We start from the raw sequence: 23,856 nt of genomic DNA, 5'->3' as shown, positions 1-23,856 counted from the left end.
AGTCTATCTCAGCTACATACAAAAGCAAAGTAGAACAGCACATTCACTAACACAGAAACAATAATCCAGTAATGGTACAATGTCACCACAGGGTATTTGCAGTGAAAAAAAACAGATGAGTGAAGAGACAGCATTGTGTCATTCAGACATTCAGATAGATCATATCCTAACACAGGAAGCAGGTTTACCTTTGCTATAAGGTATGGCATGCCAGTGTTGTCCTACAGGTGTGGATTGCTAGCCTTGTTGACTGCCCGTGTTTTCTTGACACTATTTGTATATGAGATGACATCTGGAGTCTGTTGTGAAGAGCAAACAGAGACATTCACATGGATTAAATAAGGGACAAGATGATGCGATTTAAACCTAGTTTGTCTACTTTGCCTCCCATGATTCCCTATCTGCTCATCAAGTAGTCCGATATGGAAATAGAAACTCCTCAGCCTGTGACAAATAAGTCGTAAGGTGTGTTCCCACCTTTAACTTGGGTAAGATAACACTCACATACCACACAGGAGTGAAGCACTCCTCCTATTCCTGTTGAACCTCCTCTGAACAGTGAAGTCAGACCTGAGTCAGGCCTCAGGTTCAACATACCCTGGATAACTTTTAGTTATCTGGTTTAACTGAACCTAACATTGACTTTCCAGATAACCTGTACTATGAAGTTGGTTATCACCTGGTTCAGTTAACTCTGTGTTTACTTGTCCGGCTACGAGAGTGTTCATGTGAAAGAGGCAGAATTTTAATTATAAGCAACATCGTCAGAATCATGAATAAAGTATTAATATGATATGAAAAGAAACTGCGATTCCGTTAAAGTGATGTCATAAAGTGATATTCAACAAGGTGAAATGTAAACAACATGATCACATGAGTAGAATAAAAAAGAAACACTAGAAATCATTTTGTAATTATTAAGGTCAGACTGAGGATATATTGTAAATAAGAGCATGAATTATCATGAAGTTTCTTACTGAGTATTTTGCTCTTTTGTCTGATGATGAACAAACTGTTATGAACATGTGATAGGAGAGGAGAGAAGAAAAGTAGCTGATGTCTGATGATACCGTCTGACTGAAATGTTCATTTCTAATCATGGAAACATTGAACAGTGTGTGGATCATTGTTGGTTTAGTTTTTATTTCTCGTCATGTTGCTCTGAGCTCAGTGATGAAGAAGAGAGTAAAAGCTTCGTCACTGTCAGGAATCTTGTTGATTAAAGAATCTGTGTTCAGGTCAAATGAAGCTCTAATAGATATTGTTTAGTTATTTAGTGAGAAACTCTCATCTGTTTGTTAGAGGCTCTGTTTTAAAACCAGAGTGGACACGTGCATGGTCTGATTCCACTGTTTTATACAAATATCTACTGCTCGTTATTATTGATCACTTTATCGTAAACTCTTGTGTCCCTGTCAGGAACCGGTAGAAATGATGACTCTGTTTTTCCAGTGATCTGATTGGTCAGTAGTTTGGCTGTTGACAGGTTTTGATGTGATTCTCTTAAGTTAGGAGTTCAGCATCAGTTACCATGGTGATTTACCCCAGTTCAAGTGAACCACTGTCATATGGCTGAAAACACAAAGTTAAACCTGAAGTTATCTTAATGACTTCACATGCTGCTTCATAGTACAGACCTTTGCCTTATTCACACTATACTGACTGTTTCCTGGAGGAAACTGTTGGAGGAAAAAAGGACCAGGTCCGGGCCAGAGACTAAGTCTAGACCTCTTCACCAACACATAACTTTGTACAAAACTGTACTTTTACTGAAGTCAAAAAAGATTCAAAAAAGAAGTCACTGGAGATGATCAGAGTCCAACGCAATAGAACTTATTCTTTCACAAGAACAAAATCGAGATCAGATCCGGATCTGAACTGAAGACAGAGAGCCTGTGCACAATCATATAAAGTTCTTTCTTAGGTGGGTTCTCCACCTATTTCATAAGTGAACCTATCACCGCCTTGGGAGCAATGGTGTCCAGCCCCGTATGGAAATACCCAGACCAGGCCTGCCAGGGTAGTGTTGTAGGACCAGGCATCCAGAAGCCTCCCCTCTACCCTGAACCTAAGGCCCTCGTCTATCCTCAATCTGGACCTCGCTACGGCTGCTACTCCAACACCATTGCTTCCAGGCCCTTCAGACCATTTTTTTTTACTTTATTCCCTCCAGGTTCCATTTTGTAACAATCTTACTTCAGTGAAAGCTGGTTCACTTACAAATGTAACCTCAGTTGTGAGTGCAATCATATAAATTCAATAAAACAGAAAAGTGTGTTCAGAGGATACTTTATTTACTCTCAGGTAAACAGACAGAGGGTTAACTGCAAAGGGACACACACTGGATGGTGGCACGTCACAATCAACAATCAACAACGCTTAAATGAACAGGAAATGTATTCACAATCCTCATGTTTAGTCATTGATGTGTCTTTAATAGATGACAGGCGTTAAAGCTCCAATCCAGCACTTACAGTACACATTCATGTTGAGTAATAGGTGTTACTGTATCATGAAGCTGAGTTGCCTCAACTCAGCTTTGCCAAACTGTCACTGCAGCTGAATGATTTGAGAAAACTATCAAATTATGTATGTGGTTTTTTCTTTTTTTTCACTGTGATTTAAAATTTAAGAAAAAGTCTGCGTCGTATTGAACAAAATAAGTAGGTATACTGCTAATGTAGTAGTATCCTGCTAATGTGGTAGTGGTGCACCTGACATTATTTAACATTTTTCAAACATATCAATTTTCAACACTTGTGATACTAACTTCCTGTCCAACTGCTGTCACATCTATTACTGACACTGAAACTGTAATGATACGCTCTGCCCTTTAGCTGCTTGAGCTATAACATTAGCTTCGCGGATTGACTGGACAGTGTCTGCTACACAGGTCTCAAGTAACCTTATTGGTGAATAGTGTTTAAACACATCATACTGTTTGTTATCCACCAACTAAAATTCATGATCATCCACCAATGAGCTAACTTCTAACTGCCTGCCTGAAAACCATCGTGTTAGCTGACAACAGGCTTCAGTTGGCTACTGGTCAGGACCATCCATGTCAGGACCACACAAAGAGGATGTATTACCACTTAACATCCAGTAGGTGGTACTATAATACCACCTATAAAAAATGCCATTTACATGTTCTGGTTTCATGGAGCTATTTGAAAGAGTTTCTATTGCTACACAGTCAACATTAGCATTGGCATCTGTTTACTTACCAAGAGCTTCAGCCATCGTTGCATTTACAATACAAGAGATTACAATACGGCCTCTGTTCAGCACTACTTCCTCAGGGCAGACTGGACGCTACAGTGACTCTGAGATGGAACCAGTCCGGCTGTACCTAGCTGGCTAGCATGCTAACTTCAGTAGAAGAAAAGATGTGATAGAAATAAAAACAAAATCAGACAATATAGCAAAAATACCTGGTCTATTCCTGTCATAAATTATTGTAATATAATAAATACAGTACAGTAAAAACAAAAACAAAAACAAAAAAGAAAAAAAAAAAATATATATATATATATATATATATTTGACACATTTCTGTTACCTCTATCATTCATCTCACCTGTCTTATTTATTAGGTCAGGACAGCTGATTTGGCTACACTTTGTGACATAGACATCATGCACAGGCTCTGTTACAGCATAAGCAGTACATTTAAGACAACTCATTTGCTCATGTCATAATTCACATGAAGAAGACGTCAACAACGCAGGTGATTAAGGCAGATAAATACTTTTTTTAAAACCAAAACAGAATATGATTAATAGACTGTGAACGCCCCTGATAGAAACTGTTTGTACCAGATCATTTGAAAAGAGCAACAGCCGATGGAGAAACTTCAACTCAGTCACGCAGCATTCGGCTGACCAATGGTGGAACTATGATCACTCACTCAGTCAGCCACAGACATCCATGATTGTAGCACTGTATTGTAGGATTATATGGCTGTTCCCGGATTTAGGGTTAGGCATTCAGTTGTGCTGATTAAGATCAGGGTAAGTGACTGGGGAATGGGCCTCCATGAATATAGTAAAACAAGGATGTTTGTGTGTCTATGTGTATGTGTACAAGTGTACTGTGTAGGCTGGTTTAGTGTACCTCTCCTACAAAAGGTGTACACTGGCTGTGTAAACTGTGTATATTTGTCAAAAAGCTGCTTAGAGATGCAGCCTGGTGTTATTTAAAGAGGACCTATTATGGCCATTCTTAGTGTTCATCATGCTTCACATGCTTTAATGTTCTAAAAAGACATTATTTCTCTTCTTCTGTACATTTTATACTGTGCTCTCTTCACCCTCTGTCTGAAACGCTCTGTTAGAGCTCAGGGCTCTTTAAGCCTTTAAGTTGCTTGACGGCAACTACCATGGCAATGACACGTTCCACGTGTCAATGGTTGTGGCAGCTTCATTCTGCCTTATAGGTTAGCACAAGAGTCCGATCCTGAACCAGAAGATGACAGATCCGATCCACCTTCACAAGCTGGACTGGAGCAGAAAACAGCATACCCACTGTCAAGCAGTGAGGGAAGACGCAGAAATATGGAGAGCACTGGAATCAAGATGCTCGACACCCTGCAAAGACTTTGGATGACAATATTCATAACTTGGAATATTTTTATGAGAAACCCTTTAGAGGGAATATGAATAATAGAGCAACAGACAGACAGTGACCGGTGGGGAGTAAACTTTAGTGCGCATAGTTACTGAAAAAAAACTGAGCAGTTAAATTGTGGATAATTTATCCGAGCTAATGAGGTACAGCATGTCAACACTGACAAACGTTTAAGCATTTATATCTATGCTACGCTGGTAACACGGTTAAACATCACAGATCTACAATAACAATGCAGACTGACAGGCTGTGAGTCTGAGTCCCCTGTTTGAACACATTAAGTGTGTTGGGACTCATTCAAGAGACCAGATGTTTCTTTGCTCCACAGACAAAGGAACTCACTTCCCCATAGTTCCTCAGTTCCTCACTGTTCACACCTGGGGATGACCCCTCCCCCAGGGACCTCACTGACCAGTCAGTGTTGGTCAGTGTGTGACATGTGACCCCCCAGGGTGTCACCAAACAAAACCGGATCTCCTTCTCTCTTCTTCTCTCTTCTTTTCTTGGCTTGCTCTGGAGAGCAGCTCCTGCTCTGTCCTCTCGGCTCTTCAAAGGGCAACAAGGCCCCAGCCCAGGTCAGCTCTGCTACCTGAGAAACCAGCTCTCTCGCCGGCCTGCTACCAGCAGCCTGCAAATACTCTTCTCCTCAACAGCAGCGACCTGCTTCGGATTAACTGTGAGTGAACCAAGTTCTCTTCAGAATCAGCAGCTACGACACAAGGCCAGCTGATTTTCCAAGCAACAGGAGTCATAGCAGAGTTAGCATGGAACAGCTAACTCTGTGAGGAGAACAAAGGAGATAACCGCAAAGCAACACAGCCAGACAGGACTTTACTCCACCAGGAAACCTCCCAACTCACTGGACTTTACACCAACACTGGAAAGGACCTCTTTGCTTGTTCCAAGGACTGGGTAACGTTAACTGACTGGGCCTAACCTTTCCCAGCACAGCATAGCACAGCACAGCATAGCTAAGCAGCAGAAGTCTTAACTTTGTAAATGTACTTGTTGATGATGTCTTGTTGTTGTAATGTTTGCTTAGGTTGTGGTCAGTCATACAGTTAATCAGGTACTTGTATGTTCACACACATACCTGTAGTACATCAAAGTTCTAGAACTTGCATGCAGCTAACACACATACACACACACACACACACACACACCTGTATATACTAGATTAGATATGTGTGTGATATGTGTTTTTAATAATAATATAATAATATTAATAATAATTTGAGACTGAAACAATATTGGTGTATTAGTTTAGGCTGGTGCCCCTGAGGACTATTAAAGATATTATTTAATATCAATATTTTTAATATCAATATTTTTTTAATTTATGATAGCCAATAAATGAATAGACAACTGAAGATCCAACATTTATGGTGTCCAGCTGGGCGTGGTTTCTGAAGCAGTCCTCCTTGAGGTGCTGGGCTCACACTGTAATGTTTGGAGCAGTGGAGAACTGTGGAAAAGTGAAGTAGTACAGAACGAAGGACAACTCTTCATTATAAGTAGTTATGTGCTGCACCTTGTGTGGGGGTGTGCCAAGCCTTTGTGTCCAGCTTGCAGGTGGGCCGCAACAAGACACATATTGATTGTCTTTGTGACTCTGTAGGCCATTTACATGCACAAAAACCTATATAACACAATACAAGAAAGAGAAAACTCAGAGAAGCATAATAGGTCCCCTTTAAGCTCTTTTTTTTCTTTTTCCTTTTTTTTTTTTTTTTACAAAAAGCCTCATTATCAGGCAATTTTTGAAACACATCCCACTTTAATTACACTATTTGTTATTTTCTAACAAATATTTTGGAGTTCTACAAAAGCAAAACAAAGCATCACAGACCCATAATCTCCCAAAGCTGTTTCTAACTTGGGGAACACCTTTTGGTGTTTCTGTTCTATCACTGAGTCCTGAGCACCCTTGAAGATATATACATTGATACCGTGTGTATCTCTTCATCATATCCTCTTACGATCACTGCTGCTGTGCTTCGTGTGGCCGTCTCTCTGGGTGCTCAGGCACCTCACCCCCTCCAGCAGCATGGGAGTTCCATGATGTGGATCTGCACAGAAGACAAAGAGAGAATCACATTGTGAGTTAATCAGCTGTTGACACATGGTGTTCCATGACCACTTACCAAAGAAAAAACAGTCTTGACATAAATCTTCATCTCTTTGTTTTGGTTTGTTTGTTGTAGGTTTTGTATGTTGGTTTAGTGTCTTCACCTCTTAGTGTAATGTCGAGCACGAGTATTGTTGCTCTGGTGTAAATGGGGATGAGTAACTCTAGCAGCTACATTTTTCCAACTGTACTGCACCTACAGAGCACAATCCACACAGTTCTTCTGTTATTATTCTGTTATCCTGTCACAGAGACGAAGCAGCATGGAGCATGTTTGCATGTTTTTCAGGCACAGCACATGTTCTGTATTTATCAGACAGGCTGGAGTAGTGTTTGCAAGGTGCACCTCTCTCCTCGTTGCAAATGCATTTAAAGGAGGAAGGCTGATTGTGTATTCCACTGGATTTACTGAGGTCCTGTCTTTATTTTTAAAATTGAAAATCAGCAAGAAGGACTATCCCCCTGTTATGGGACATTCTCTAACACTGTTACGTCTCGCTCCATTTCCCAGGTCATGTTTTATTAGTTCACGCATGTCCTGCTTTATTTTGAACACACTAACTTCCTCCACTTCCTGCCCTTGTGCGATTATCTGCCCATCCCGAATGTGCTGCAGCTGTGTCTCATTGTCTCCTGTATTTAGTCTCCCTCCCACTTGTTCGTCTTCGTCCTTAATGACCACAGCTCCCGTCATTTCTACTGCGAATATTCCTTCTGTGTGACTTAATTTACAATTACTCCTTCAACATACTTTATCCAAAGCAACTCATGGGTGAGGGACTTCACTAAAGTTTCAGTTTGAAACCTATATTTGTGTCAGAGCTGAGCACTTGAGCCCCGGCCTCACTGAAGGAATAATTCTATATGAGTTGTCTTCAGCAATATTTCATATCCATTCCTCCTCAGAATTATGATACCAACGTCCAGGCTGTTTAAAAGGGAGGTGTGACTGACCTCTCACTGGGGAAATATTGATTATTTATATTCTTGTTTCAATAGATTCTTTTCAAAATATCATAGACAGAGGAAAAGTAGAGATGCTGCTGAGCTGCTTCCAACACTTATCACGCAGTTTCCTCTCCTGCCTGCTGTTGGCCACACTGTGCAATTCAGTTTTCTCAGGTCGAGTCCGACCTGATGACTAATATACAATCACACAAGCCTTTAGCTAAAATAAATGTCTTGACTCGTAATAGCAGGAAAAGCACAGGTGTCACTGATAACGTTAACAATGGCTCTGTTGTATTCAAATTCCCAGTCAGCCATGACAGTGAGCCAATATGAACAATACCACAACCCAGAAACTGAAGCAGCTAAATGGAATTCAGCCATCATTAATTTTATCATTCACACCTGTGTTTTTCCTACAGTGACATTAAGAAAATTCTTCAGTGCTTCCTCCAACACCCCAGTGACAGTCATGGCAAAACACTGTAGAGTCATAAATAAAATGAAAGTAGAGTAGAAAATATTTTTGTTGTTGTTGTATTTTTTCTATCTGTGAAATTATTCAGGCAAGCTTATGTGGGTGTGGGCTCTGTGCTCCTAACCCAGAATCAGTATGAACACTGGTCCAGTTTGAGTGTGTGTGTCTGCTCACACCTACCAATGACTCTGGCCTGGAGTCTGATCTTCAGACTGCTGTCCCTCCTCCCTCTGGTCACCAGCGTGATCTCCTCCTGCAGAACTCCCTCCTGGTGAGTCCTGTACTCACATGTGACCTTTACTCCTGAAGGGGGGGGGGGGTTCCATCAGTTTCCACAGACATAGTCCAGACTCCGGATGGATACTGCATTAAACAAACTGTAAACTAACTGTTAAATATGATTGAAACCAGCCCAGTGGAACGAGTCAGTTGTCTGAGGCCGTGAGGAGATCACTGGTAACTTTAACCAGATCTGTTTCTGCGCTGAAATCTTCAACAAATCATTACTATGCAAATAATTCAGAACTCGTTTGCAGCAGCTTTTTCAAGGATTGTAGAAATACAGGGGAGGTTTGATATGAGTCTGTAGTTGAGTATTAGAGTCTGCAGGTTAAAATATGTGTTTGAGATTATTGCCTCTGTCCAGCTGTGCCTTTTTTATTGCTCAGTTCAATGTGGGGAGTTTTTTAAATTCTTTATACCACTCTTCTGTGTAACCATCTAATCCTGGTGATTTATTCAGTTTGAACCTACTAATTGCAGTTTTTAATTCACTTTCAGTTATGTCAGTAGTCATCTTTCTATTTTGTTCTTCATTAAAGGTGGGTAACTTTCACTTCCACCAGGAACTGTTGAATATAGAGTTTTATAAAAAAATTAAAAAAAAACTTCAAAAGCTTCTTGGATTTCACTAAGTTTATTTTTTATCACTTTTGTTCTTGGATCCCTAATTCTATGGATTGTATTTTTTTTTTTTTTAATTTCCACGCTTAAACTTTCAGAAATTTAGATCCACTTTCATAGTGTCTCTGTTTAAGGAACATTACATTTTTCTTAATTTCTTGTGTAGCTAAACTATTAATTTCATTCCTAATTTTCTTTATTTCCTGTAATGTATCCTGTGTCATGTTTAATTTATGTTCTTTCTCTAATTCCTTTAGCTTGTTCCTAATTCCTGTAATGCTTTATTCCTTGCTGTTTTCTTATATGAGGATATTGCTATAATTTTCCCTCTTAATACAGCCTTTAGAGGTGAGACCTCTCCATTGTCGTTCTAAATAGAGACTAATTTCTTTTTTTAATCTGTTCCTTTAAGTGTGGATCATTCAATAGACTTGAATTTAGCTTCCATGTAGTATTCTTTGGTTGTAAATTAAAATCCACAGATAAATACATAGGTGCATGGTCACTTATATCTATTGTCCCAATTCCACAAGTATTTATCTTATCTTTGTCTTTTCTAAATGTTACAAAGTAATCTATTCTTGTGTATACAGAATGAGGAGCAGAGTAGAAGGTGTAATCCCTCCCGTTAGAGAAAATGTCTCACCGTATGTCAATTAGACCAACATCTTCAAAAAGTAGGTAAACTTTCTTATATAGTGATTTTGAATCATGGGTTTTCCTACTAGATAAGTAGTGTTTAAATCCCCACCACATACTAGAAAGCCCTCACATTCTGTTACCATGATGTTAGTGATTTTCTGGAAGAGGCTAATATCACTTCCTGGAGGTGCGTATATATTCAATAGAGTAACTAAATTCCCATCTATATTTCCCTCAACAAGATATATCTGCCCTCCTTATCTCCCAATTCAAATACTTTTTCAAAATGTAGTTTGTTTGAAATAAGAATGGCAACTCTTCTCCTGTGTCCCGATTTGTATGAGGAAAAAAACAGATTAGTGAAGCCCATTCTCTTTAACTGAGTTTCCTGTAAACTGTCACTACATGAGCTTGTTCTTTCTTCATTTTGGATAAAATCTTACTACGTTTCACTGAGTTCAACAGCCCATTGACTTTAAAGGAAAGGAATTTTACTTTGCCACTAGCTATGTGTAATTACTGATCAATGTGTTCTTAAAGTTAATGAAATAAAACTTAACTGATCTAATCCCTGAACAAGTAAGAACAAAAAACACATAAGTGAACAAGGAACAAAGGCTGAGATTCCAAGGTGGGGTCTCTGGTGAATGACCCTGGGTTGAGCCTGAGGGTATAGCCTCTGTTAACTGTGCACTGATGAGGGCCCCCACTGCAGCTCCCAGAACTGCAAAAAGAAAAAATCCATGTCCATTTCACTGAAAAGTTTTCTCTGTGTAAAAAGGGCTAAATGCAAGATTCAAAATGAAATAGAACAAATAGATTCCACCTTGCAATATGTTTTCTTTTTAAATGGGTACAGGGACTTTAGGCCGCGGTGGACAACAACAACAATGGGCCACAGGAACCTTTTAGTTCCTGAAGAAAAGTTGGTCGAACTGCAGCTTATCAGAGCACATGGGGGACCCCGGGTTAATTTCAAAGTTATTACTGAAAGCAGTTAAACACACGACAGCGCCGAGCAGGAGCACAGGGTCTAACCGTATGACTGGGCAGAGAGATCTCAAATAGGACAGGCATATGATCAGAAAACACTGCACCAGTTCAGAGAAAGCGCTGGACTCACCAACTCTCAGCCAAGTTTCAGTCACACAGAGGAAATCAATCCACGGGAGGTGAAGAAATCATTTAGAATAAAAGTTGTGTTTTCTAGCGATCTAGCATTTACCAGGGCTATCCCGGTAGGAGCCGGGGCCTCCAGGGAGCCTAACCCAGTGGCCGCAGGTTCCGAAGATTCACCCCTCATCTGTGGAGATGGGGGGGGGGGGGGCGGCTCCTCAACTAAGCCGACCACAGGTACCAGCAAGGTGTCAATAGGATCCAAAGAGCGCCAAGAAGCAAAGAGGCAATGTTCAGCCCGAAAAGCCTAAGAAGGGAGCGCCAAACAGACTTTCAGCTTAATCTGTCATGCTTCCTTCAGGAAGGTGGAGCCGGAGCACGGTACAGGTGAGCTGATGTTCCTGCTAAGGGCTGGGGACACCAAGTTTTCTGTCCACCGTGATCAAACTTCACCAAATTTTCAGCAGAAAGCTGGAGATCCAGCTTCTCAACCAGTACAGAGTTGACATTTTCAGAGACAAGTGACAGAAACAGTACAAGCACAAGCAGGGTTGACAGCGACAGATGGCAAGCCACACACACTAGCGCCATCTTGGTCGCCACCATCAGGATGAGACTAGACAGGTCCTGTGACACTCAAGATTTCACACCAATGGTTCATATTTTATGACTCTGGATAAACAGGGATGTAACCTGAATCTAGTCTGAGTGGCGGAGGGATACAACCATGAGGAGGTGATTCTAGTTTTACATGTTATTAGACTTTATTTCCAGGCAGAAGGTGACATTCTTCCAGATTGGTAAAGCACCACCTCCTTTCTAGCTTTCATGATGCGTTTGTGAATTGTACCTTGGAGACTCCTCTGATTCACTACATCCTTTTTCATTGAGGCTGTAGTGTCTGGTGTTAGACACAGTGAGGCTGCAACACTATCAACAACATCCTCGACTTGTGTGGGTGTAAAGTTGAGATTGCTCTCCTCCTCTGAAGGACACATGGCATTGAAGTAAAAAACAATGGAAATCTTTACTTCATTTTCCTCAAACTTGGTTACAACATTATCAGATAGATGTCTACTATAATGGATTTTTTCCCCCAAATGCTATTGTAAACCCAACTACCACCCCCGTCCCCAAACATGAGGCAACTCAAATGCCTCAAAATGTGAATACTGAGCACATTAATGATTCCAAAGGAATAAACCATTTTCATTTTAGTGACCCCTCAGCCTTTAGCGGGCACTCATCCAGTTATGGAAGTGCTGAACAGAATCTACTGTGGGTGATGTACCGACTATTCATGAGTATCTCACGCAACACATCAAAAAACTTGAACTAATCAAATAATGACTTTGCTTTTCCTGCACTGAGGTCTGGACTTACCCTCCAGTGTGGAGTTAATACGATGGACCCGGAGGCTGGGGGGTCTCCGAGTCGGAGAAGAGGAAGGAAGACAGGAGAGGTCTTTACCCACTGTGGGTACATCTGGAACACTGAACACAATCTCATAACAGTGGTGGCTCTTCAGGAAACCAGCCTGTGGGGGTGGGGGGGGGGGGGGTGTTAAGGGAAAAAGAGAGCTAGTGTTACTGTCACAGGTGAATCATCTCAATCATCAACAGCAGCTAATGTTAGCTTAGAAATGGAGTCCGCTAACATCAACAAACAAAAGGCTCTGAACACAACACCGACTCCGACACAAACGCCGTAAGCACAAAAGACAAAAAAAAGTTTTATTGAGTGAAGTCTGGCCAAGCTGGACATCACCACATGGTCTGAAGGTGATGTTCCTTCTTCTTCTCCTGGTAATCTTTAAATTGGCACTATTCAACCAAAACCCAGGGCTGAATTTTTATCCCAGTCCAACTACTCATGGCTACTGTTTTGAAATCGTGAAAATACGTTTTGAAAATAAATAAATAGATAAAGGAATACATAATTCAACATATTTTTGTTGTTGTTTTTCTTTCCCCATTTCTCTGTCCCTCTCAAATCCAAATATATGTAAGTCATATATCTAAATCTAAAGTTGCTCTCTGTAGTAGTGAATGCCATCATGTTACATTATGTTATGTTATCGCTTTCTTTGTCTTTATCTTGCTTCACCAAATAAAAAGAAATAGAGAAAATTGTGGACGCCCAGCAGCAGTCTCAGTTTTATTATTTTAAATTATTATTTTATTTTACCCCTGAGATAGACCAGTGTATCTTATCATCCTGGTGACACCCCTCATTTTCTGTGAATAGGACTAAATCATGTGCAAACGAGAGCATGAATATCATGGGCCACAGAGGAGCACACACACATGACACACCTTGACCAAGTAGCTGCCGTCCTTTTCTGGGATAGCAATGAGAGTAGAGAGGTTTGACTGATCATCTCTCCGCGTCGGAGAGCCAGGGGGCTCGTTGTCGTCAGGGAAATGCACCCCACCCTTGGAGGTGGAGCCTGGTGATGGAGAGAAATAAAAGCTTTAAATCATGTTTTGTAAATCCCTGTAAAGCTGATGTGAGTCAACAGAAATATCTGGACAGCAAGTGAACTACTCCCTACTTCCTGGATGACACCACTGTAATTATTCAACTACAACCAATTAGTGGACAAATCTCACTGTGAAAAAGCACAGTGTTATGTTGAAGGTAGGTTTTGTTATAGGGCTTGAGGATTCCTTGAATTTTCTCCCCCACTCACTGTGACATGTTGAATTTCAAAACATGATGAGTGAGCTGAGAATACATTGTAAGCAGTGGACTGTAGTAGTAGTACTAGCTATAACAACATCACTGTTTGTTCTGGAAAGGGGGAGACAGACCCTGAAGGAATCTGGGAGAAGCTGACCAACCTGAACCAGGAATCCAGGCTGCGATGGAAAAGTGTTTTTTTCATAGGAAGTTTCCAGACACAGTGAAATGAGCTGAAGTATAAAAGCGGCAGCCATGATGGGAGCTGGTCGAAAACTCAAAATAATCTCCTTTCCTAAGCGCTGTTCCTACACCGAAAAGAATCTGACTCAATTTACACTGGGATCTTTCTTTTTTTTTTTTTTTTAAGTCAATTTTATTTATAACACATGGACGATAAATCCTCCTTTAACCACAAAAACAAAAAGTTAATGTTAAAATAATAATTAAATAAAAATAAGTGAGTATGGACCAGAATGTATTATATTCAAACATAAGTAGGCTGTATAGAGTTTTGACTTTATACATTTGTTAACATTTATGAATACATTCTTATGATGATGATGATGATGATGATAAGGATGATCTGCTTGTTCTTCATTATGACTCCTAACTGGATTTAAAGAGAATAAATCTATATTTATGGATTTGGGCTTCAGCGATTTCCATCAAACATAAAACAGCTGCCCTTGATTCTACATTAATGTGGCTCTGCTGTAGTGAAACTACGATGGTGCGTCACTTTTAATGTTGCTGCAGCAAGGAATTGTGGGACTTTTTTCCTTTCATGAAGGTAACTCTAGTGTTTCCTCTGCTAAAGGAGATAAGATAGGAAGCAGTGAAGCTCCTTTCCTCAGCTGTGATCATGATGCTGCTCAGATACTTCAGACTGTTTCACTCAGTTTGAACGTTCAGCAGAAAATACAGACTTTCTCAGCCCAGTTCTCTGACTGTGTGAGGCACACTGCCCCCTGCTGGTTACAGCCACACACACACTAACTGTACGCCAGTCAACAGCAGCACTCACACACACAGACACACATGAACACACAAGCAGCATCAATCTTACCTTTTCTTCCTGTTGCCATGGTAATGTGGTTAGGAACTGGGAAGTGTCAGACAATATCCAGGTGATGTCATCACTGACCTCCTGAGTGAGACAGAGAGAGACAGCACCATCATGTGACATAGTTCACTCAGGTAAATAACAGGTGGGTTTACTGATGTCACAAAACCCAGCTGGACCTCGATACTGTGCTGATCTCACACACTCCCTTCATGTCTTTCTCTGTCCTATACTTTCCTTCTGTCCTCAGCAGAGGAAACGCCGGGACAACTGACCTGGGGCAAGTTTCACACAGATATTTCAGACTGGTCTGTAGTGTTGGTCCAGTCTTCATTTTATTCACAGATCAGTCTGATGTTGTCAGACTCTTTCACTAGAATAAAGACTGACTAATTTTAAGCAAAAGACATTAGACACCTTACCACCAGGCTAACTCAGGCCTAAGACCAATGTTACCATGGTAACAATCAATGATACCTGCGCTGACCAGTATCACCCAAAAACAAAAAACAGGAAAACATGGCTCATAATTTGTGGTTTACTAACATTGTTATGGAGAGAGCAAAGAGAAAAGAAAGAGTTTTTAGAGACTGCAGCCACTCCGCAGTTTGCCTTTTTTTTCCTCTTTTTATTTAAAAAAGTCTTAATTTTCCCAGAATTCATTGTACCAAAGTCCTGCTTAAAGTAGTCAAGGACTAAAGTGCTTTGTGCAACATGTGAATTTATACGTCTATCTGAAGTCTGACGGTTTGTTCTATCTAAGCCACAGTCAAAGTCTTTGTGTAACTGATCCTGGACTGTGGTTGTACTGAGCAGCTTGTGTGTGTGTGTGTGTGTGTGTGTGTGTTTGTGTGTGTGTGTGTGTGTGTGTGTGTGTGTGTGTGTGTGTGAGACAGCATTGATCTGTTTATTTTTCCTCAGTGGAAGCATGAGGGCATCTTTGACATAGATGGATTACAATCTTTTCAGGACATTAGCAACAGCTTCAATCCACCAGGCTCATCCTTCTGTTTGATCTATAACTACTATAGTGCACAGTGCGCCTTGGCAGCATCTGCTGCCCACACATCGCAAGGGGTGTGGTGTCCACCCTCTACCAATACTTAATGCAGCCTCCATCAGATTGATCACTGGGGCTGCCTACAACCCCCATCACTGCACTCTGTATGAAAAGGTCGGCTGGTCCTCTCTCTCTGTGAGACGAGATCAACACTCTTAAACAAATGACCAAATCACTTCACATCACTGATAGATCTCAGTGTGGGTGCACATCAGACCTGCTCTCAGGACTGGATCACACCATGTTCAACACACTTTAAATATTGACTCCCAGAAAACTCTGGAAAAGTTTAGAAATACGCTTTTAAATCTTAAAGGGGAAATATTATCCTCCTTTTCAACAAGTTTGAATAAGTCTCAGAGGTCCCCAAAACATGTCTTTGAAGCTTCTTGCGAAAAAATCCACTCCGATCCTATATTTCAGCAGGCCTGTAAACCCCAGCCTTGTTCAGAACAGGCTGTTTCTGTGTCTGTAGCTTTAAATGCAAATGAGCTGTGCCTGACCACGCCCCTCTTCGGAAGGGGATGCGGCTTGGGCTTCTGGCACCATGCTCTAATGTTTACGGTGATGTAATCCAGAATCTGACCCAGAGGGAGAGGCTGCTGAAGAAGTTCAAACTCTACAACTGCAGCAGGACGTTTCTGAATGGTTGGTAACCAATTTTGTGTATTTTGACATTACATTTTGAGTTTGTTGATGAGTGCTGGCACACAGTTACTAACATGTAGCTAGGTAGCTAATGCTAACTGTTACTGTCTCGTCATTACTGGGAACTCTTTTGGTAAATAAGCGCTATTGTGAATTGTGTAATGTAGTTATCTGTCATGCCTCCTTAGATATACTTTTACAGTCTGAAAATGTTTGTTGTATGTGGACTGCTACAGGTGTTCAATGTCAAGACTAGTCAGATATTTTAATAGATGCTGACAAAGTAAATCATTTTTCTCCATGTTCTGAGCAGATGCTCATCATGACATCTTCCTTTATGTAGTAAATTTATTTTGTGCATTACAATGAAAGCTGTAAATCAGCATAAACATGTCTGACAGCAACAGTAATCTTTAGTAAAAGACTAAACTGTGCAGTTTTCTACACTACACTGTTGTCAAGCTCCACATTATATGCAATAAGTGACATGTTATAAATTACCTATGTTATATGCACTTGATATGTAGCCAAGCTTACTTCTTACCCACCTTAGCTCCACTGTCTGTCTGTGTTTGAATTTCATAAGCTTTATATTTTGGTGAATGTTACCATTTTTCTCTATATTTTGGATAGGTGCTCCTGTGGAAACTGTGCAACCATGCCCACAGAAGCTGAGAACATCTGCTGCTAGGAGATACCACAGGTAGCATTCTCACTGGACAAACTAATCACTAATTTGTTTTGATTACATTTATAATAAACCATAGCATTTACCATTTGTAATTCACTGTAGGTTACCAGACGGCTGTGGGAGATCAAGGAAGATTTACCATGTATGGTAGACCGTCCTGGGTTGGAGCCGCTCTGCCTCAATGTGTTCTCCCTCCAGAATGCCTGCAACATGTACCGCACTGACTACGGTACTTTACGGTTGAGAGGAATACACCAGTACGTTTTGCTTCTTTGTAAAAACATAGTTTCAATCTAAATAAAAGATGTTAGGCAGTCTTGTTTTACTTCAGTGCACATCATTTTACAATGGTAATAACACACCACAAATGGAGTAACACACACTCAAATAAATTAGTTTAGCTGCTCTTTGATTTGTAAAGTTCTTCTATCAGCAGATAGTGCGCATATAATATATGAATTCAGGAGTTATTTCTTTAGTAACAATCAAGCATTTATTTATATCAAATGAGGCAGTTATAATCAGTGATAATAAAAAAACTGTAGGATTCACTGGATCCATAAAAACAAATTGTGAGACACAACATAGATATATGTTTGCAAGACTAAATGCCCTGTCCAGTTGTTTTAGTCGGTACAGGTATCTAGCCTATAGGAGCTTTGTGAGCTGGTGCTGGGGCTTCCATGGTCACAGAATCTGGGTCGTCATTCCAGCCTGTGTGGTCCTACACATCCATGCCATGTTTCCTGACACCACAGGACAGTACGTGAGTTTTAGACTGCCCCATGATAGAACCGGGACACAGAGCTGGATATGACCTCCTCCTTCTCAGGCCGCTCGAACTGTGCAGTGAGGTCCTCTGGGATGGGGATGGCCAAAGCAGCTTCTGTGTATGGTCCCAAGTCAAAAAAGACTTTTTCAAATATGAGGTCCACCACATTCCCTGTTTGATAAAACACAAAAGATTTTGTTACATTTTTCACTTTTTTTTTTTTTTTTTACAAAACAATGACTGAAAGTCTGTTTCTAACTACCTCCTGACATTTTCTTTACTGTATTTTGTTGTTGGTGGAACTGTCATAACATTATACGTGCAATACTTAATACAATGTGTACAAAACATTTTTTGGTTGAAAAATAAAATAATATAACACTTATAGAATGTCGGCTCAGTCTTAACTGGTTTAGCTCTGCATTCTCCCTTCATGGCCTTTGGAAATTGGAACTTGAACAGTGGTTCACCTTCTTTTGTTTGGGCTTGTGGTCGGTCAGCATTTTCATTGTAGGACATGGCAGCCAGGTAGAGTCTGGAGGTACAGTAAAGAGAAAATCAAAGATGTTAATATTGACAGAAACCTTAGCCTACACACTCTCACAAGTTCTAAGTAACCACAGCTTCATTTACCTGCACAGCATTCCAAGACTGATAAATGACTGTTAGGTTTATCAAGAGTAGATGCACTTCAGATGGCTACAGACCTGTACTTCTGATGTGAGGCTGAAGAGTCCTCAAGGATAACTGTGTGCCTGCAGTGGGTCAGTCTGGCATGCAACATCCCTTGTTGCAGGAAGCTGTATAGATGCACTTGATGTGCTGGTCTGAACAGAGGAAACAGAGATTACACCAACAACTCCTCAAATGTGTAGTTATGGCAACAGCTGCAAGCAGTGCAAAAATGATAACAACAAATGAACTCAATTATGTGTAAACTGGGTTGTCAATAGCTTGTAAATGCTGCAAATAGCTCACTATATGTGCAAAATGCAAAAAATGTGTATTATAGACTATCCCCTTTCACATATTCCCTGTAACTCTGCGCTTATCTAGATATTTCCTACAGGCACTGTATCTGTAAACATGATATAAACGTTAAAACGGACATCATAAGGCATGACTCTCAATACTAACTTTCACAGCACTATTAAACAAGCCCAGACACCTATGCTAATCGCTGCAAAGCCTATGTTTAGCCTGAATTTTACCGGCTTGACTTTACAGACAGCTACAACGCCTTTCAAGTGTGATAAAGTTAGCAGGGTGGCTCTAATCAACGTCACACAGCGATACCAGGCAGAAGAATTGCATACAATCTGTACCCAGCAATACCTGGCTGTGTGGACGAGGCAAAACGTTAGCCACATAAGCTGCCATGCTAACAACACACGCAAGAGGCTCTCATGTACATACAGTAAAGCAACATAAAATGGTGAAACTTACAGCTCCCAGGTTTGAAGTTGGGTCTCGGACAGTCGGTGCTGATCCGTGCTTTATAATCCTGCATTGTACTGGCCCTCGTTGAGAAAGCAGTCCGACGTCAAATGGCCTGGTACAACTCCTGAAGTGTCCATCAAAAATAAAATAAAACAAATCCACTCGGTCTTCAGATCCTCAGGCGTAGGGGGTAAAAAACTTCTGTGTTGGTTTGTACAGTCAACAACTGAGCAACGAGCGTGCTTCGCTCGTACCTTCGACATAGTTTTACCGGAGCCGTGATGCGAGGGAATAAACGATAGCGGCTGCAAGGCGGATTCAGAGGAACACACACCTAGCTCGGGGAGTGTCACCCACCTGGGGGAGGTGTTATTTCCCTTCATGACGACATCAAGGGAAAATCTCCAATTGGCCTGTGTGAGCACACATTTTCTGAAAGGTGGAGCAAGCAAAAGACGGAGAGGATGGACTTTTCTCATGTTTGGGGGTTTGTAGACAGGCCGGGGACACATATTACTGATAGAAAACCATGGAAAAGTGCATTTTGCATAATATGTCCCCTTTAATGTTTGTGAATGTTTTATTAGGAACTGATTTTTGTATTATGATGGGTCATCACTCAATGTATCTAAACAATCTATCTAAATTAGGGTTAAGACACATTTCTTCACATGACATGGGAGTGCCCCAGCTAGTCTTTACATTGTTCTAATGGTTTTAATAATGTTGTAGGGTCATGCGGCAGGCTCACAAAGCCAGTGATAAAACACTGAATGAAGTGAATGTAATACAGTATGCGAGTCATGAATTTGTGTTTTGTAAATGTACTTTTACTGAACTTTGTTCCTGTTTTGTGTCTGAAACCAAAATGAAATTTCTCTTGGTTGTAATCAGTGATAAGTGAATGGCTCCTCCGGTCTTATGCTTCAACTTAATGTTGAATAGCTGCTTTTTCTCATGTGCTGGAACAAATAACACTGAAAATGGATCAGTTTACATATAAAATGTTGATTTTGTTTAAAGGTGTAAAATAATTGTCATGTAAAACAAATTTTGGTCATTAATTGTTAATGTTTTTGCCTCATAAAAAGGTACAAAATGCACATAGCACCAACTGTACCTCATAAGGGAGCAATTCTGGAGGTGCCTCGGTGGCTAGAGCACGTACCCCTACAGAAATGTTCTTTTAGAGGTCCAGATAAGAAGCTACAGAAATGTACCAATGTTCAATTTACTGGCTGCACGTCATTATGTCCATGACCTTTTTTGTTAAAATAGAAAACAAAAACATTTGATGACAAAAAAGACAGCTTCACTCTCAGTGATACTCACCTGAAAAAGAAGGTAAATATAAAAAACAAACAATATATATCTCCACAAACACAGTACTGGCACTGTGGAGAAGATAAAGGCTTCAGACGCTTCAGTGTGCTTCAGACAAAGTACCTGAACACCTACAAGGAGAGAAATGTGCGTCCTTCTCCTCAATTCACGATGCACACATGGGAGACAGACTTCCTGGACAGATGTTAGGATGCAGCCAGGAGGAGGCGATCTTTGGAACAGATACAGCTTTTGGTTTTAGTTGAGGTTATCTGGTCAATATTTCACATTGAGTCTGATACTGAACTGGTGAAATCTTGGAACTGTGGTAAGTGGACAGAAAATGTGTGTGAAGCATATTAAGCCTGGGCCAATGTTTGATACTATTGAATTATATAATGATTATGAATATTTTCCGTTGTGCACAGTCTGACCCTCATTTCACTGCTGTGCTCACTGTACATTGATCCTCAGTCTGTGACAAATCAGCAGCATCGCTTATACCTTAAACATAAAATACAATAATACAATTATATTATTAAATTCAGTTCATCCATGGTCCTGGATCTGTGAATGGAAAAAAGAGACCAAACCATAGACTGCTCCAGCCAATCAACACATAACAAGCACGGAAAGGAAGGAGAGGTGCAGTTTGATTGGCTGTTGAGTTCAAAATATTTTAAGTAAATGTTATATTTCAGCTGATATTCAAACCACGGCACATTTCAGAATTTAAACTCAAAAAACATTCTCCAAAATTGACAGACCTCTAATAAAAACAGGCAGTAATTCCACCTCTTTGGACAGAGACCACACTCTCAGTCTCAACATCTCCCATCTGTTGAACTGCCACTGAACTACACACAACCCAGATTGGTCACCTTAACAAAGACAAAACTTCTATACTGAAAAAACAGAGACAACCTGTTAGGGCTGTGCAATTAATCGAATTTTATGCTCGATTACGATTTTGGCCTCAACGATTATAAAAACAAGATAAACGAGAGAAATCGATTATTGTGGGCGGTTCGGTTCCACAACAAATTTCAGCCTCCCTACAAAAACCATCCAACATTATCCGTTCCGCTCTCGGTACTGAAGGAATTAGGAAAATAGATTTCTTATTTGTTGTTGCAACATGAAAGTTCACTTTCACATTCACTACCTCCGTTTCTGATGAACACATTCGTCTAATGGACATTTTCGCTTTTCCCTACGCAGAAGTTTATCTGCATCTCTCTCTCTGACCCTGTCAGAGCACCGTGGGACACACACACACACACACACACACACACACACACACACACACACCACACACACACACACACACACACACACACACACAAACATGGGTTAACGATGAAACTGCCAATTATCCAGCTCATTGTTCTTTTTCTTCTTAAATTCAATCTTTACTATTTTCTTATTATATTATGACTTTTGCCATAACCGAGCAGCCCTACAACCTGTCCTCCTCCCCGTGGCATCATCTACCACATCAACAAATCTCATTCCACACACATTCGTTTCAAAGGCTCTGGACCATTTATCAACAGGACTACCGTACACCCACAACACTTACCACCATAATGACAACGTTACCAGGACCCTCTCATCCACACTCACTCACTTCGTAGGAACATCATTGTTGTTGTTGTCTTTATTATTATTGAAAATACCATAGCCTCTCTCCTTTTCACTATAATAATAATATACCATAATCATAATATACAGCCCCCCCCCCCCCCCCATGACACTCCAATTTCGATCACTCACTGCATAGAAAACAATTTAATGTGAAAAATATTGCATATGGTGGGGAAATATTGAATATTAATATTCTATATTAATGAATATCGGCCCAAACCAACTTCAAATGCTGGGCTTCAATAGATAACAGAGGGATTCGTAAACGTCAAAGATTTGCATACTTAAATGCTTTTAATGCTTTGTCATTTTAGTTTTATATCATATAGGATATACATGTAGATAGATAGATAGATAGATAGATAGATAGATAGATAGATAGATAGATAGATAGATAGATAGATAGATAGATAGAAAACTGAATATGTGATTTTTGGAGACACTGTGATGAAAGGAGACACAAACAGGACGATATCTCATAGAGGAGTGAGCTGAGAGAAGAAGACAACACCCCTGCCTAGATGAGTGTCGCTCCTTGAAGTGAGGGGAGCAGACATCACCTGTCTGGTAGAGCTCGTGAACGCACCATCTTTAGCCACTGCAATGAAAGCGTGATCACACAACGGTGTGAAACACAGAGTGAGGCCTGTATGGACAAATGAATGGAAACTGTACCGGTCAAAACACAGATACACGCCCAGTGAGTTGGAATCCTGCAGACAGGAAGAACAGACACGTACCGCTCAGTGCAGGTGCGTCTCCCTCCGTCCATCAGACATGTTGTTGTTGTTCCTCTCTGAGACACTGGCATCTGTCCTGTCCTTGACACGCGATGGCAAAATGCTCCCGCGCTGCACGGACACGGAGAGAGGAGGCTGGTGTGCGCGGGCGTGTGGCGTCCGCGTCCACGGAAAGAGAGAGACAGAGACAGAGAGATTTCCTTGACGTTGACTTATTCTCCGAGGAAGTCTTGCAGGCGGCTGCAGAATCACGTCTACACCCTCCACACGCTGACTAATGAACAACATCATCTTTCCTTGTTTTGTAGATTTCAAAAAAGCGTTTGACTTCATTTCTGTTCCTGAAATTAAAGGTACATCCAGTCTAAAGGCAGATGTCCATGTGTTGTTTGATTATAGATCAGCTCTAGCTTCTATATTAATACTGTGAAAGTATCAAAGCCTCAGTCCACGGAGAAATGCACACAACCTTCAGAAACTGAGCCTTAAAACCAGCCGTCAGCTGGTGATGTTGTGATGTCACAACAAAGCAGTCACCAAGCCCCACCCATCTACCTACTATCCAACCTTGGAGGATTTGGTTTCTCTGAGCGCTTACCGGAAATCTGATATATTTTTATTGGATCACTCAGAAAACAGTCAGCCAATCAGAAGAGAGGCTCCAAGTCTCCCATCTTCTGATTGGCTGACTGTTTATTTCGATATTGGCAGATCTAAGACTCTTCACTAAACGCTCCTTTCTCTCAAATGTTCTTCATTAATGTGTTTAAAGCAGTGTTAGTGAGCAGGATCGTCTGTCCACCTGAATGGTGTGGATGAAAAACAATGGTGGTGAAAGACAGCAACTCCCATGATCCCACACTACTTCACCAAACCCCATCTTTTGTTATAGTTTTAAAATACAGAAATACTGTAACTGCTGTGATTTCTTTTAAATATTGAT

General features: G+C 40.7%; 1 protein-coding gene and 1 long non-coding RNA gene across 2 annotated transcripts; one reads left to right on the top strand and one right to left on the bottom strand.

Moving 5' to 3' along the window:
- Positions 1-2,273: 2,273 nt before the first annotated feature.
- Positions 2,274-23,254, bottom strand: LOC130166126 (adipose secreted signaling protein). Its single transcript, XM_056371479.1, has 6 exons — positions 22,914-23,254; positions 14,596-14,676; positions 13,160-13,293; positions 12,228-12,381; positions 8,364-8,486; positions 2,274-6,698 (listed from the first exon to the last, which is right to left on the bottom strand). The coding sequence occupies exons 2-6, from the start codon at positions 14,612-14,614 to the stop codon at positions 6,595-6,597; spliced, it is 534 nt and encodes a 177-aa protein (XP_056227454.1). The 5' UTR covers positions 14,615-14,676; positions 22,914-23,254; the 3' UTR covers positions 2,274-6,594.
- LOC130166130 (uncharacterized) lies at positions 16,192-17,316 on the top strand. Its single transcript, XR_008827105.1, has 3 exons — positions 16,192-16,300; positions 16,934-17,003; positions 17,094-17,316. It is a non-coding gene; the product is annotated as an uncharacterized LOC130166130 (long non-coding RNA).
- Positions 23,255-23,856: the final 602 nt, after the last annotated feature.

This window comes from Seriola aureovittata, chromosome 3 (genome assembly GCF_021018895.1).
Source record: "Seriola aureovittata isolate HTS-2021-v1 ecotype China chromosome 3, ASM2101889v1, whole genome shotgun sequence".
In the NCBI taxonomy this organism is placed as follows: domain Eukaryota; kingdom Metazoa; phylum Chordata; class Actinopteri; order Carangiformes; family Carangidae; genus Seriola; species Seriola aureovittata.
Note: the sequence above shows the minus strand (reverse complement) of the source record. Positions and strands in the feature narration are given on the sequence as shown.

What these genes read in the sequence shown, in the direction of transcription:
- LOC130166126 (XM_056371479.1), bottom strand. An exon ending in ACGGCAGCTACTTGGTCAAG is followed by an intron (nt 12,382 to 13,159) that starts GTGTGTCATGTG and finishes CCACCCCCACAG; the next exon opens with GCTGGTTTCCTGAAGAGCCA. An exon ending in TATTAACTCCACACTGGAGG is followed by an intron (nt 8,487 to 12,227) that starts GTAAGTCCAGAC and finishes CCCCCCCTTCAG; the next exon opens with GAGTAAAGGTCACATGTGAG.